This window comes from Vicugna pacos, chromosome 12 (assembly GCF_048564905.1).
Source record: "Vicugna pacos chromosome 12, VicPac4, whole genome shotgun sequence".
Classification (NCBI taxonomy): domain Eukaryota; kingdom Metazoa; phylum Chordata; class Mammalia; order Artiodactyla; family Camelidae; genus Vicugna; species Vicugna pacos.
The window spans coordinates 59,683,296-59,699,375 of record NC_132998.1 but is presented as its reverse complement, the minus strand read 5'-3'; the positions used below and the strand labels follow the sequence as shown (position 1 = coordinate 59,699,375).

At 38.3% G+C, this 16,080-nt stretch overlaps 1 protein-coding gene across 1 annotated transcript in view; it reads left to right on the top strand.

Annotated features, from left to right (window-relative positions):
- The first annotated feature begins 1,033 nt into the window (after positions 1–1,033).
- The window catches only part of SLC25A17 (solute carrier family 25 member 17), a 39,543-nt gene continuing 24,496 nt past the window's right edge, over positions 1,034–16,080 (top strand). The window contains exon 1 of the mRNA XM_006207111.4: positions 1,034–1,208. Within this exon, the coding sequence (XP_006207173.1) occupies positions 1,155–1,208 (54 nt within the window). The 5' untranslated portion in view covers positions 1,034–1,154. The remainder of the gene's footprint in view (positions 1,209–16,080) is intronic.

Below are 16,080 nucleotides of genomic sequence, written 5' to 3'. Positions count from 1 at the left end.
CCCCAAGTTGCATTTAATTTAGCTGGGGTCACTGTAGCACCACCATAAATGAAAGGCAGTTTAAGTGGAAAGGGGTCCTAAGCAATCGCGATTAAAATATTTTCTGCAAGTTGCTTGAAAACATGACCAAGTAAACATTGCTAGGGCCCTCTTCTGGGAGTGAAAGTCATAAAGGGGGTAAAGCACTGGGCCTGGTTGTAGTAAGCACTCAAGAGCTGTCAGCAAGAATAGTGTGGAAGTAAACTTGCTAGTAGGGAAACTGGCGGAGACACGTGACTATGGTATCCAAGTAAAAAAGGTTGAAGGCCTCGAAACATGGTCTCTCAGTGTGTTCTGGGTGAGTCGCTAGAATGTGGTTTTTCTAGTTCTGTGTAGTTTGGTTTTTCACTTTGGAATATGGAAAAATGTTTTCTTCAGTATTTTATAAAGTAGTTTACATAAAAATTAACTTTTGTAATCCATACAGCAAGTGGAGTTATTGGTATTAATACTGTCATTTCACAAAGGAGGAAACCAAGAGGTTAAATCATTTTCCTCGTTGCCAACTAGTTTGTTCCCACTTGCATATGGTCATTTTGATCTGAAGCTCAAGTTCTCTTCCTACCAGAGTTTTTCAGAGGGGAGAACCTAGGCCTATCAACATTTATTTCCTTTTGACTAAAATGTGACAAACAATTCGCAAGAGAAAAGAACCAGTTAAGTCTCAGAGAAACAGAGACCTGAGTTCCCTTATCTTGCTTGTTTTCCGCTCGCCATTTACGGAAGTGGAGAAAAAGGCGTCTGTGTAGGTTTCCTGAAGTCCCCAGCGTTGGAGTAGGTGTGAAGCACGGGTGCCCACGTCCCGGCAACGCGAGCGAACTCCGGCCTGACCCGTGGGTACCGCATTTCCGGCTGTTCCACTGCCCCGCCCCGCCCAAGCCCCGGGGGCCAATGAGAGGCAGGGGGCGTTCCCAGGCCCGCCTTCTCATCCCTCCTCTGCGGCCTTCCGCCGGGAGACTAGGCTTCCTGCGACCCGGAAGTTGTTGTTCTGGAGGCGGGCCTGTGAGGGTGGAGCTTGTGACGCTGTCGCCCAGGTCTCCGGCGCTTCTTTACTCATTCCGTTGGCTGCTGCTCCTGCTGGAAAACTGTGGCGAGGTCTGCGGGGAACCGCACCTATGGCTTCCGTGCTGTCCTACGAAAGCCTGGTCCACGCCGTGGCAGGAGCCGTGGTGAGGCGGGGTTTTCACGCCCGGGCTACTTGCGGGGTGTGGAGCTTCTCTGGGTCCAGACCCGGGATGTGACTGAGGGGTGGGGATGAGAAAGAGAACTTGTGGGTTGGAGTGTCCTGTCGTGACTGCGGGACGAAGAGAAATGGGGCATAGGCGAAAAGTTACTGGAAGAATTTGGGGTGAGGGCCGACACTCACCCTCCGCCCTCCGGCCACCGCTCTGGCCTCAGAATATCTGGGATGTAGGCAGCGGTGGTCCCACACACCCACCGGAGGCCACCGCTCTGGCCTCAGAATATCTGGGATGTAGGCAGCGGTGGTCCCACACACCCACCGGAGGTCAGGAAGAAGATAATTGCGGTTTTCTTTGCTTTCTGAAATGTAAAGGACAATCATTCTCCTACTCCACCCGCACCGTACACACAGTTTGTCTAACTGGGCTAGAGGAAAACCTAGGTGTGAAGCTGTGTTGTTTAATCGCGTGCTTAACTACAGCCTGTTTTCATACACCTGCTGCAGACAAGTGGCAATACCTTGTGGGGATACCCCTGGCCAATGTAATTGGCAGAAGATACCTCTTTTACTATTATTATTCTTAAAAATCAAGGTCAGAATTGCTGTCTACAGAGGTGTGGTTTACTGTGAGGAATGTGATTCTTGGGCTTCTGGTTGCCTCACTTCCATTTGACACCACTCCCTTTTCCTTGAAACTTTCCACCTTTGGTCTGAGTAACTTCCTCTTCCGGTTCTTGTCATCTTCTCTGACTGCCCTTCTCACATCCTTCTCTAGTTGTGAGTATGCACCTGAAATCATTGGGACTTCAGAGGAATATCACTGAATCCTCTCCTCCTAAGGCCCCCAAAACTGCACTGAGAGCTCGTGTTCTGTGCAACTAATGGGAGTTGAACCCCAACTCCATCATGTGTTAGATAGGTGGCCTGTAAACCTCACTTTACTAATCTGTAAGGTGGGGGTATTGACACCCACCTCACAGGTATGTGACTAGCTCATGGAAGTACCTGATTAAGGAGTCTTGGTTCATTCAATTAGACCAGAAGAGCCTTACAGCCAGTGTAAAGTCACTGAAATGGAAGCCTGCTTGACATGCCCTAGGATCGGCATGAAGGCCTATGTGTTTGGAGTGGAGGGAACAAAGAGACAAATAGGCTTCAGGGACCAAATTGTGTGAGACTTAACTCAGTGTAAAAAATAGGTAACTAGGTATTAGAGGTTTTGAATATGCAGTAACTTGCTGATTTACATTTTAAACGTGATCACCCTGGTTGCTCTCTTTAGAAAAGATTGTAAGGGAGCAAGGACAAAAGCAGGGAAACTATCAGGGAACCAGGATGGTAGCAGTGGAGGCGGTGAGAAGTGATCATTAACCTGGAATATATTTCTGAGTTAGAGCCACCAGGTTTTGATGGTAGATTGGATATGGGGTATAACAGAATGAAAGTTGGATGACTCCCAAGAGCTTTTGGCTTGAGCAACTCAAAGGATAATATTCCTATTTACTGATACGGTGAAGACTGTAAAGGAGCAACTTTGAGGGGAAAAATGAGGAGTTTGGTTTGGGTTTTTGACTAGTTAAGTTTGAAATACCTAAGAGTAGTTATGAGACTAGATGAGCTCACCAAAGAAATGAGTGTGGACTGAGAGAAAAGTCTCAAAGACTTAGCCTTGGAGCATGCCAACATTAAGAGATTGGGGAACTGATATAGCATCAGCAAAGGAGACTAAGGAAGGGCCAGTAGGGTAGAAGGACAACCAAGAAAAGGTGGTGTGCAAAACTGACATGGAGAAGGGTGTAGACCAACTGGCTCAGATGCTGCTGATGAGTCAAATAAGATGAGGACTGAGAATTAACCTTTGAATTGATTCACATATTTATCAACATGATAAATCCAATGGCTAACTGAGAAGACCTGTTTTGGTAGGTTGGTGGGTTAAATAGCTGGAGTGCATGTAGAGAGAATGGAAAGGAAATATTTGTTTTCCTTTCTTTCTCTTAATAAATGCCATTTATTCAACATCTTTACTGAGTGCTTTCTACGTGCCAGGCACTGTTTTAGGTGCTAGAAATACAGTGGAAAACAGTCATTTTCTTAGTGAAGTTTGCATTCTAATGGGGCAGTCGGACAATAATTGAGTAATCAAAATATAAATAATTTTAGATAGTGTTAAGTTCTATGAAAGAAATAAAATAAAGGTTGGCAAACTTTTTCTTTAAGGAGGCAGAATGGTAAGTATTTTAGGTGTATGGTCTCTGGAGAAGCTACTCAATAGTGTCATGATAGTTTGAAAGCACCCATTGACAATAAGTAAATGAATGCACAGAACTGTGTTTCACTAAAATCTTATTTACAAAACCAGGCAGTGGATTAGACCTGGCCGTTGGGCTATAGTTTTCTGAGACTTGCTATAGTGACTGGGGGGTAGAGGTAGTATATCTCTATTTAACCTGCAAAGACATTTCTATTTTTTCCTCTCCTTGTTGCTTGTTTTCTCTTGTTAAAAGCTCTGCTTAAAATTATGCACCCTGAATTTGCAATGGTTTTTCTTTCTCCCGTAATCTATGTTAGATTATCTAATAGATATACTTCCGTGTAAGAATAATTTTTTTCTCTTACTTCCCCTCAGGGCAGTACTGTTCCTAGCACATGCCTGAATGAGAAATTGCATTGTGTTTTGCTGTTTGTTTGAGCTATCATGCTGAAGAATGGTTCTCAAACTCTTTTTCAAATTTCTGTGTTAAGGATAAACCATACAACATGGACCCTCCCTGCTTTCTTCTGGTTGCCACCAAAGGGAAAAAAATTTAACCACAAAAATGTTACTACATTTGATGATAAATTTGATGAGAAAAACTGCATTGCTTTTAATGGTATAGTATTGTGGTAATCCCTCATATTTAATTACATGTCCCAACTGTGATGTTCAACCAGAGCTTTGATGTGATCAAGGAGAGCATAGTGAGAGCACTTGATTGCCTGAGAGCCTGACTTGAGCCAGGCAGCCTGGGTCCGAAACCTGGCCATTTCCCTCGCCAGCTTTGTGTCTTTTGTATAAACGCCAAGATTGCCTGGAGTAGTTAGTTGCTACTTCTCTCCAAAAGATTGTTGGATCATTATTTAAGATGTGGATTTACAACCTTTTTGAGTTGACAAGTTTCATATTTGCTTATTCACTTCCTTCCAAGTTCTACACTTTCTCCCCTCGAGTGTGGTGTTGTGTTTTATAGACACACACACACTCTTTAAAAATTAAAATATTTTGAGTATTTTATGGCACACTTTGGTGTTAATTGCAGATAAACTCAAGTATTTGAAAAACAGAATTGTGCTGTTTCAGGAGAATGCTTTATCTCCAGTTGATGACTATTGTATAATATAATTAATAGCCTCACGTGTACATAATTCTCAAAATTTTGAGTATAATTAGATTTATAATTTTATATTTTTGACTATTAGATTAGCTTTGAAAGGTAGATTTTATTTGTAGAAATATACATTTGTAATTAAAAGATTTTTTTAGTCTAGAATTTGGAAAGTGAGATTGGGGCAATTAGATGCTGAAACAAACTTTAGAAGTATAATGATAATAATTAATCAGTAACTTCCTTGGGACTTCTTTTTTCCCTACTGGTTATTTGAAAATTAAAAAAAAATGAAATTACATAATTTGTTTTAAAAAATTACATTTCATTGAATAAATGCTGACTATTAAAAATTCAAGTCATACAGAAATATGGAAGAGTTCTCCTTCCACTCTACCTATTATTGTTCTGTGATTCAAAACCCAGACACTCCAGTCCTTAGAATTCTGTAAGAAGTCTTATTCAGAGCCCTTTTCTCCAGCTGATAACAAAAGAGAAAATTAGGTGCAACTGTATGACTCTGTAGCTCATACACTTAACAGTACAGTAGACTTTTTACCGTGTAGACTCACTACCTGCCTTTTAGAAATAGAAACCAAATAGAACCTGATGATTTTCTGTACAAGCCCTTCATAACAAGTGGTTAAAAGTGTAGACCCTGAAACCAGACTGCCTGAGTTCAAATCTCAGCTTTGCTGCTTATCACATGTATTTCCTTGGGCACAAGCCCTTCTGGATAGAAAGGTCAGTGGAAGAGCCCGTCTCCTCAGGAACTCTTCCTAAGTGTGGACAAGACCCTGGTGGTACCTAGAAAGAAGTGGTGGGCTGTACCTGTGGAGGTGATGGGAAGCCCCCAAGGTTGACATATTTAGACCTGGTCTTGAAGAAGGAGTTGAAGTTTGCTAGGTAAAATGAAATAAGAGGGCAGTAGACTTTTAGCCAGAGCAAGAAGTGTGTTCAACGGCTGTAGTGTGTAAGTCAGTATTCAGGGACCTTCAGCTTAGCTGGTGTAAAAGGTAGGAGATGAGCAGAAGAGTGTGACTGAAGTTGGAGAGCCTCATGTACTACACCAAGAAGCTTGGGTTAAAGTTTATCAGAAACAGTACATGTCAAGAAATGGTTGTATCTTCCTCATTCTCTGTGTTTATATACAAATAGGTTATTTTTTTATTGTTGTTTATTATTGTTGTTGACTAGAGTGTCACATCCTGGGTTTTCTTGGTGTGTTTGTTTCAGGATATAAAGCATTTCCCATGTGTGACATTTAGGGTTTTCTGGTTGCAAGCTGGAGAAACAGACTTTGAGTGATTTAACAAAATGGAAGCTGACTGACAGGCTCTTTGGGAGTTCCCAGGATCAGTGGGGAGGCTGAAGACTTGGACTAGGAATGAACCAGTAGCCTCCAAAAAGATTTCTGAAGCATTCGAAGTGTCTAGGATCAGTGGATTCTGATCTTGTTTCTTCTGCCCCTACAGCATTCTGCTCAAGATTCAGAGTTTGAGAGAGTCCTTGTTAGCTTTGTTCAAGGTCATGTGCCCACCCCTTGTTTGTAACAGGTGGGAAAAGGAAAGGTCTAGCCTTCAGGAGCTCACCTGTTGTAGTGGAGAGTGGGCACCAGGATGTACCAACCTAACAAGATTGTGCACCATGGGAAGAGGTAAAGAAAATCAGCCTACCCTTAGGAAAAGGGAATGATGCTGTGTGGCCCAGAACATCAGATACCCACTATATCATGTCATTAAAAAGACTTGAGAAATCATTGGGGTTTTTTAATATAAAATACTCTATCATATGAGTATTCCATAATTAATGGACATTTGCATTATTTCTAACTTTTCATTATGGTAAATATTTAGTGTAATGTAAATGTTAATATGACCTCCAACCACCCCATTATGAAGAAACTATGGGATTGTTTGGTTAAATGACTTCCCAAATGTCACTCATTGATTTATAGATTAGATACAAAAACCTCTATTTTAAGATTCAGTTTAGTTAACTCTGATTCTAATTTGTTAAATGTCAATAACCTCACAGGTTTCTGTGAACATTAATAAAAATTACTTAAGTAAAACAGTTTTTATTACTATATAACACATAAAAGGGGCCCAATAAGTGAAAGCTATTAATCATTTTGTCCATGACTATGTTTTCTAATTTTTTTATGCATCCTAACTTGTTTGAGTTTAGATTTAATAATACTGTTTAGTACTTAGAATTCCTTAGCTTCTCACATCTATAACAACTTTGATAGTTAGGCAATATAATGAGTGGTTAAAAAGTGTAGACCCTGAAACCAGACTGTTTGAGTTCAAATCCCAGCTTTTCCACTTATCACATGTATGACCTTGGGCATGCCCCTCAACCTCTGTTGCCTCAGTTTCCTCATCTGTAAAATGGGGGAGATCATAGTACTCACTTCATAGGTTTGTGTCTGAGGCTCTTGGACAAGTATCTTTATTCTTGTATAGAGACAGGAAAGTGGAAACAGGGGTGTTCAGTGACTTTGCCAGGGTTACCAGGAAGTTACTTGGTTATAGGCCTGGGGCTATATAGAACCCAGGTCTCCCCTCTCTGCTGCTCTACCACTGCTGTGCATGGCTCCCTTCTTCACACTACTTGTCCCTTTCCTCCTATCCCTTTGTTTAGTTCAAAACTAGCCTCTGAATATCTTTAGATTATCAGAAAAAAAAGTGACATTAAATATCAAGTATACATATGTATAATCAAACTGGAGGTACTTGGACATTAATTGTTCATCAGGAACATTTTAAACCACATTTCTAACCATTTAAATGTTCAGTTTTCTTTGGAAAGGTTTTCTTTTCCACAGCTGGCTCATCTGGACCCAGAGTTTGGATCTAGCTGCTCAGATTCTCATAGAATTAACTTAGGTTGGTATATATCTGAGGGCATTATAATACTTTGGTTTAGAAATCTTAAAAGGAAGTAATCAGAAAAAGTCTTTCTTGTATTGTCTTTACTTCCTTGCTGTTTTTTCTTAAGACTTAATTTTTTAGAGCAGTTTTAGGTTCACAGCAAAACTGAGAGGAAAGTACAGAGATTTCCCATATATCCCCTGCACTCACACATATGTAGCCTCCTCCATTGTCAACATCTGCCACCAGAGTGGTACATACGTTACAATTGATGAACCTACATTGACAGGTCATAATCACCCAAAGTCCATAGTTTATAGTAGGATTCATTCTTGGTATTTATTGTACCTTCTATGGGTTTCGATAGACTTTATCACACATATCCACAAATACGTTACTGTTTGCAATATTTTCACCACCCTAAAAATCCTCTGTATTCTGCCTGTTCATCTCCCAACTTGCCCCCAGTAAACTTTAGGTAAAAGGGTCATTTCAGTTCAGTACTCTTAATCTTAAAGGTTCTTATGCAAACTTTATTGGAATTATTTTTCTAACTTTAATTTGCTTCTTTATGCCTAGGTTAGAAAAACATAAAGAAAATTGTATTGCCATACATACAGTAGTCTATGATTTTATTTTTTTAAAGAAACAAATATGGTATAATTGCTAAAAAGAAAAAGGTTTTGGAGTAAAATATAACTATCCATATCATATTGGATCATTTCTGTTTTCTTTCTGAACCTGAGTTTTCCCAGCTATAAAATGGGAACAATTACACTTCACTTACTGGGTTCTCCTGAGAAGTAAATGTGGTTAACACTTGTGGAGGACCCAACGCAGTGCCTATAATAGTGTAGTAAGGCCATAATTCACTTGTTTCTTTTTCAGATATATTCTTAAAATACAGTGTTTGTACCCAATTTCAAAAATGCAATGGAATTGAAATTTTCTCTCATTTCATATGGCCAACACTACCTATTCACTTGTAGAAGATGGTCTCACCTTTTGCTCTGGATATAATGAGCTTTCTCACTTTTCCTTTTTTTCTAACTACAGCATCAACTGCAGTTGTACATAGAATTTCCTGTATTGTGCTGCTGGTCTCGGGAAAAGCTGAGACGTAGCTCGTCTCTGCTGCTTTTGATATTGCTCCTCCCCTCTTAGCTCACCATCTCCAGTTATCTTTTGGGACTTTGCTCCATTAATTTTCACTTCTTTCCTATTGCTTTGCTCATCTTCTTCCAGTGTTCGCTTCCCTTCAGCCCTGCCCTGTGATAAAACCACACCAATCTGGTCTAGAGGTGCCCTCTTCTTAGGGGCTGCTCATTCTCCTTCCCTTTATACTAAGTTTATTTAATGACTATTTTGTACTTACGGCCTCTCCTCATCTTCCTCTGATCACTGGAACCACAGGCCGTCGCTGACTTCCTAATGGCTTAGTCTACTGACTCGTTTTCCATTCTTATTTGATTCTACTTCTTTGTAGTATTTTACCTTGTTGACTCTCCTACCTTCTTGAAACTCCTTCTGAAAGAGCAGTTACTCTTTTTTTTTTTTTTACACGAAGTAACAATTACTTTTTGGGAAGGGTCTTAGGTAACCATTACTAATTTTAAGGCCCTGATTAGTATTGAGCCCTAGTACTAAAAGGTGCTACATGAAAAGGATACATGGGAAGCAACATTTGTTGAGTTACAGCTGTGTCCCTGGTGTGATGCTAGGTCTTTGCATAAGTTAATTCTCGCTTCTCGCAGGAACTTCCACAGTTAGGTATTGGTCTCAAAATTACAAATGAAGAAACTGAGGCATGGCAATTTGATGTAACTTATTATGCAGTATGTACGATAGCGGGGGGTTGACCCTTGGTTTGCTTTATTCCAGAGCCCATGCTCTTTCCGTTACACACTCAGGTGTGTTTTCCATTAGGCCTTTTGTTTAACTTGTGTATCTGTGTATAGGTGTGAGAGTTAGCTTGATTGTTATACCAGGGGAAAGACATTCAACTCTGAGTAAGTGGAATAACATTTTTGAATATGAAAGCCTAAGTGGCTTTCATCTTTGGAATTTCATTAGCTCAACATCTACCAGTGACTGTAATTTTAGTTGTTTTTCTTTCTTTATAAAAGAATCCTTCTATCCAGTAATGCCATGTACTCCGTTAGGAGATGTTGTACACTGATTTCAGTGGTGCTGCTGAGACTCAGCTGCCATTTCTAGATGCCTCTCTGGAAACGGACTTTAGAAATAGCATGCATTTTTAAAAATTATTTTTCATCCTTTAAGGGTGAATTATCATTTTGAAAATGATTGAATTTGGTTGATAGGCCAACTCAAACATCATTGTTCATGCTTAAAGGGCATAATACTCTGCCTCTGTGTTTATGTGTGTCCCTGCCTGTTATTCCCATAAGATTGCACATGCTTGGGAAACCAAGTCATGACCAGATTTACCTTGCTGTTTCTTCTGACTTTGTGGTGTTAAGCTCAACTCCATGTGTGTTTGTGTTGGCCAAATTGAAAAGTAGACTGGATATTTATTGACCTTTTATAGGGGAGACATAGTCCAGAAAATGAATAAACCATCTGTTTTGGCAATGTAACCTGAGATGTAGGAGCTGGTAAATTATTAAGGAATCCAGGTGCTGGCTATGGGCTTGTTCACAGTAGAGAGAGCCAGAAATGCCCAGGAACTTAGGCTGAGAGATTTATATGACTCTGCTTGCCATTTGTATCTCTAGCTGTGATCTCTCTCCTAGGCTACAGTATGGTATTGCCAACTGCCTGAAGTTTTTTTTTCCTGTTTAATCATTAATTAATTATTAGTTAATTAATTGTCGGGTTCCTGCCCTTGAGGTGCCATAGCCTTAACAAGGAAGACAAACTCATTAACCGTTAAACACAGTACAGTGATTGCTGTAGTAAAATTTTGTACACAGGATGCATAATACCATTAGAACCCAAATGGGAGAGTACTTAATTCTTCATCATCTGAAATTCACTATGTCCGAGACTGAACTAGTAATTTTTAAAAACTATATCCCTCTTTTCACTTTCCTGTTTCTGTCAATGGCATCTTCATTCTTGTGACTTTCTCTTCTCTCTTACAATCCATATCCAGTAAGTCAGCAAATCCTGTTGATTCTTTTAAAGTTCTGGTAGATATCCCTTCTCCATTTTCCTACCTGCCACTCAAACTGATTCAAGTCCTTAGTGTTTTAAATGAGATGTACTTTGCTAAAGTAGTGTTTGTATTTGTGCTCTGGTCTTTCAGGTTGAATGCTCTTGAGGCTACTTGAATGGCCCCCTAAAAGACCTTTGGTGTCTTTTGATCAGATACTTATGTACAAAGGGCCTAACTTCAGATTTCTGGAGTTTTTCCTCCCTGATTTTGATTTTCCTATTTTTTTATATCCAGGGTAAAATAGTAGCTATTTTATGTTTGTTTTGATTTACTTTTGTTTAGTGTTTGTTACTCTACAAAATTTTATAAATTTTTTGGAGGTAGGGGGATTGTTAGGAATCCATTTCTTAGTTTATTTGTTGCATATCCAAGGAACATAGAAGGGTGTTAAATGCTATAGGGTTATAAATTCAAAATGTGAATATATTACCAACCTGCCCTTTTATAATCTTATCAAGACATAAGAGCAAAATAGAATAAACAGCAAAGGAATAAAGACATTCACAAATATTTTAAAATATTTATTTGCTAGGACTAGCAGTAGGCCATTGTAAAATACTTAAAATGAGATTTCTGTTTCTAACTAAGGAGCTTATCACACCTTCTCCTGAAAACCTCCCTTCATAAAACAAAATTTAAAAAAAAAAACAATAACTTCTTAAATGCACTGATAATGTGACAAGAAAGTAAGGAACTCTCAGAACTAAAGAGTGAGTGGTCAGGACCCAGAGTCAAGGAGGGCAGTCTGCCCTGTAGGAATTGCTTAGCCAGGTAGACAGAGCTTTAGATTTGTAGCTTCCAGAGATACAGGGAACAAGAGAAAAGGCCCATTCTGTCCAAGACAAGAAGTCCAGTAGGGAATCACCCATAAACCTGGAATCCCAAAGGAATATGCTAAAAGGGAAATGCGAAATAATCTTACTCCTTGCTGGGAAAATCAGCTGTCTCCAACCTTGGTGCTAATTTGAGAGAGAAAAATCACCATTGACATTTTGAAGCCATAAGCCCTCCCTTAGGTTGCACCCTGAATTCTCATTATTTATATGATTTGGAAACCTACAGCCAGTAACTTGGAGTGATTCTAGGTTGGTGGGCCTCCAGAGTGCCTGGCAGAAATCTTTTCCAGAGATACTTATCTTTAATGAGGTCTAAAAAATGCCCTAAAATAAAAATTTAAGGGAAATGAGGAGCTCAGTGAAAACTTACAGAGAAACAAGGCATTATGAACAAGAACAATAGATAGGAGCAACAGCAATAGACAGGAGAAGATGAAATTTTCAGTTGTAATCTAAAAAAGGCTAGAAAATATGTAAAGGAACAAGACACTAAGATTGGCTAAGCAGATTTGAAAATTAACCAAGTAGAATATTTAGATATGGAAAGTAAAATAACTGAAATTTAAAAATTGATTCATGATAGTCATGGGAACACTAAATATTGATTTAAGCAAAAATCATAACTCTTAAAATGATGGCACAGGAGGCAGAGGAGAATATGAAAGCTAGAGTCTTACCCTCCATAATAGAAGGTAAATAATGGCTAAAATTGATGAATCAAAAGATATCAAGATATTTTAAAATTTTATGGAGATGTGTAAATTCCAAAAGAAGTAGCTAAAAGAAAATAATCGTCTCTGGGGAGGCAGATGGAGTAAAATGGGCAGGAACTACTTATTTTGTCATTTATATTACATGGCTTTTTCAATTATGTGCATGCTTTACTTTGATCAAATAAAATTTTAAATTTAAACATTTAATGCATAGCTATAAACTGATAATTGTTGCAGCTGAGTAATGGGTTCAAATTCAAGCACAGGTTTATCAACATATTAGACACAGCTGAAGGTAGAATTAATGAGCTGAAGGATAATGGCACCTGATTCTCATTTACAATGATCTTAGGAAAGCTGTGGAATGTTTCTTCATTTTGCTGAGAGATAATGACTTTCTGCCTAGAATGCTATATCCAAGGAAAAATTTAAAAACATACATGAAATAGAGACATTTCCAGGCCATCAAAAACAATGTTCTCCTGGTAAGATCCTCACTAGAAGAAATTCTAAAGATTGTTCATCATGCAAAGGGTGGGTGATCCCAGATGGAAGGTATGAGATGGAAGAAGGAAGAAAGAGTAGAGGAAGTGGTGAATATTGTACATGGCTAAATGTGAACAAATATTAACGATCACGTAATAAAACAAATTAACCACATGTTTTGTGGACATTAAAAAGAAAAAAGAAGTTAGAATTAAGATATATAACAGTAGCATGAAGGTGGGTGGGAGTCAGCAGAATTAAATTTATATTGTTCAGGAGGAGGATAAACCAGATGAATATTTTTAGAATTGATAAGTTAGGAGTATATGTTATAATTACTAGATAGCTTGTAAAAGAATTAGAAACTACATATGTAACTTCCAAAAATTTATTAGAAACTGGTTAAATAAGAAAGCAGGAAAGGGCAGAAGAGGCAACACAGAGCATTATGACATGTAGCACAAACTAAGGTGCTAGCTATAAATTCAAATAAATGTTAATGATTCAGTTTAAAATGTGTGTGCTAGATTGGTTTTTAAAAAGAAAAAACCCTATAAAAGATACGTCTAAAAAAGATACAGAAAGTTTGAAAGTAAAAATGTGAGAAAAGACATGTCAGACAAATAGTAATCAAAACTGTCAACATCAAACAAAATAGACTTTATAGTAAAGTGACTACTAGAGATCAAGAGGATGACATCATAGAGAAAAAAGGCCCAGTATGTCAGGAAAATAATTTTGTGTTCATCCAGTAATACAGTTTAAATATGTTTAAAGCAAAAATTAACAAAACTTGAAGAAAAAATATACAATCTATCATCAAAGTGGAAGATTTAAATATATCTTTCAGTAATTAATAGAACAAACAAGGAAGGAAAAAACTAAAATATAGAGGATTGAATATATATTTAACAAACTTGATCTAGTAGATGTATACAGAACATTGTACCCAACAACTGTAAAATACACATTCTTTTCAAGTCAAACACAGAAAAGTTGTGAAAACTAACCATTTACTGGGCTGTAAAGCAAAACTTAAATTTTGAAAAAGTTTTAAAATTGTACAGAATATATTCTTGAGCCACAGTGCAATCAGGCTAGCAACCAATAACAAAAAAGCTAAGAAAAAAAAAATATATATATGTGTGTGTGTGTGTTTGGGAATTAGACACATTACTGAATGATTTGTGAGTTAAAGAAGAAATCGTAATGGAAATAGAAAAGCCTTTAGAGCTGATCAGTAGTACAGACAGTGTGTACTAAAACGTGTAGCTACATTGAAAATGACATGTCATCATTGAAAAAAATTAAAGACCTGAATAAGTGGAAAGATACTTCCTGAATAAGTGGATTGGGGAACAGTACTGTTAAGATGGCAGTACTCCCCAAAAGGATCTACAGGTTCAGTGTAGTCCTTATCAAAATTTCAATTTGCTTTTTTGCAGAAATTGGTAAGATGATCCTAAAATTCATATGAAAATGCAAGGAATCCAGAATAGCCAAAACAACCTTGAAGAAAAAAAAGAAAGACCCAAAGTTGGGGAATTCATATTTCCCAATTTCAAAACTTAGTGCAGAGGTACAGTAATCGAGAGACTGGTACTGGCATAAGGATGGACAGGTAGATCAATGGAACAGAATTGAGAGTCCGGAAAACAAACTGACTAATTTGCGTTCAGTTGGTTTTTGGCAAGGATGCCAGGGAACATCAATGGGGAAAGAACAGTCTCCTCAGTAAACGGTGCAGGGCCAACCGGATCTCCTCATGCAACAAATGAAGTTGGACCCTTACTTCACACCACACAAAGGTTAACTCAAAATGAACCACAGACCTAAATAAAGGGATAAAACTACAGAACTCTTAGATGGAAACATTGGCATAACTCTTCATGACTTTGGATTAGGCAGTGGTTTCTTACATATAACACCAAAAGCACAAGTAACAAAAGAAAAAATGTCTATTTAGGTCTTCTGCCCATTGAATGAAGTTCTGATTCTGTAACATGGTTGAGCCTTGAAAGAAGCTAGTCTCAAAAGGTTACGTGTTGTTTGGCTCCATTTACATGAAATGTACAGAATAGGCAAAACAGAGACAAAATAGATTAGTGGTTGCCAGTGTGTAGGAGGAAGACAGGATGGCGAGGGACTGCTAATGGATACCAATTTCCTTTTAAGGTGATAACAATGTTCTGGAGTTAGATAGTGGATGTTGTACAACTCTGAATATATGAAAAACCACTGAGTTGTAAGGAAAACAACTTGTCAGACACAACTGAAATACCTAGAAGGAAATGAGTAGCTTTAAAATCAAGTTTGGAAAAGAAAGACTTAAAAATCAATGAGCTAAGCATCCATCTCAAGAAGTTAGATGAGAATATCAAAATAAACCCAAGCAAAGGAAAAGGATGGTAATAAAGAGAAATTAATAAAATAGACAATATAGATACAGAATATCCTGCCAGGTAGTATGTTTTCAGTAATTATTTGTTGAGAATGAAAATTTGGTTCCCTGTATGTGTAGGTATTTACCGTGTACACTTTTACAAGTGGAAACATGAAAAGTCACTTATGTCTTAATTGGAAATAGGTTGAGGATTGAGGGAGAACAGGGAGCAGAAGAACTTGGAGCACAGGAGACCTCGGATCTAGCTCTGCCTCTGCCATCCTGGCTTTGGGCAGACCTCTGCCTCCCAGGCCGACGCCTCATTCACAGGGGACGGTCTGCACCGCTGCTTGACCTCTAAAGGCTTTTCCAGCTCCAGGTACCAATGCGTTGTAGGAATTAATTTGTTATGCCAGCACCAAATGGTTAAATGCCAGAGGGGGTTGTTAGACTGTTGTAACTAAAAATGTTTGGTTTTGGTGAGATTTAAGATTGCTTCTCTGGAAACAGTCTTCAACTGTAGTTGTTGTCAGCAGTAGAACTCCCACTCAGATGGTTAGAATTCTGTGGGACTCCAAATAATGGATTGATTTGTATACTTCGCTGGTGCAAACTTACTGTACATTGTAGTTATCTTCCCAGTATTTTGTCCTTTCAAATTTTATATAAGTGAACAGACACTCTTAGATTAAAAACAAAACATGGTATTTATGAAAAAGGGAATTTAATTCAAATTCTGAAAAATCATATGATTATATAGCTTGGCATAAGATTTGCATATATAATAAATATTTTCCTTCAGGTAATAGCTGCTTATGAAAACAGTCATCTGTGTGTTTGCTTGGTGAGGAAACAAATATAGCAAGTCCCCAGTATCCCCAGTGTACAGAACAGCTGTGTTCTAAATTTACCTTTAGCATTTGGAATACATTTTCTTATGGATGTTAAGTTTACTTGTAGGTGAATACAATCATGCATTTATTGACAAGCTCAGGGCTTATGCTATGCCAGGCTC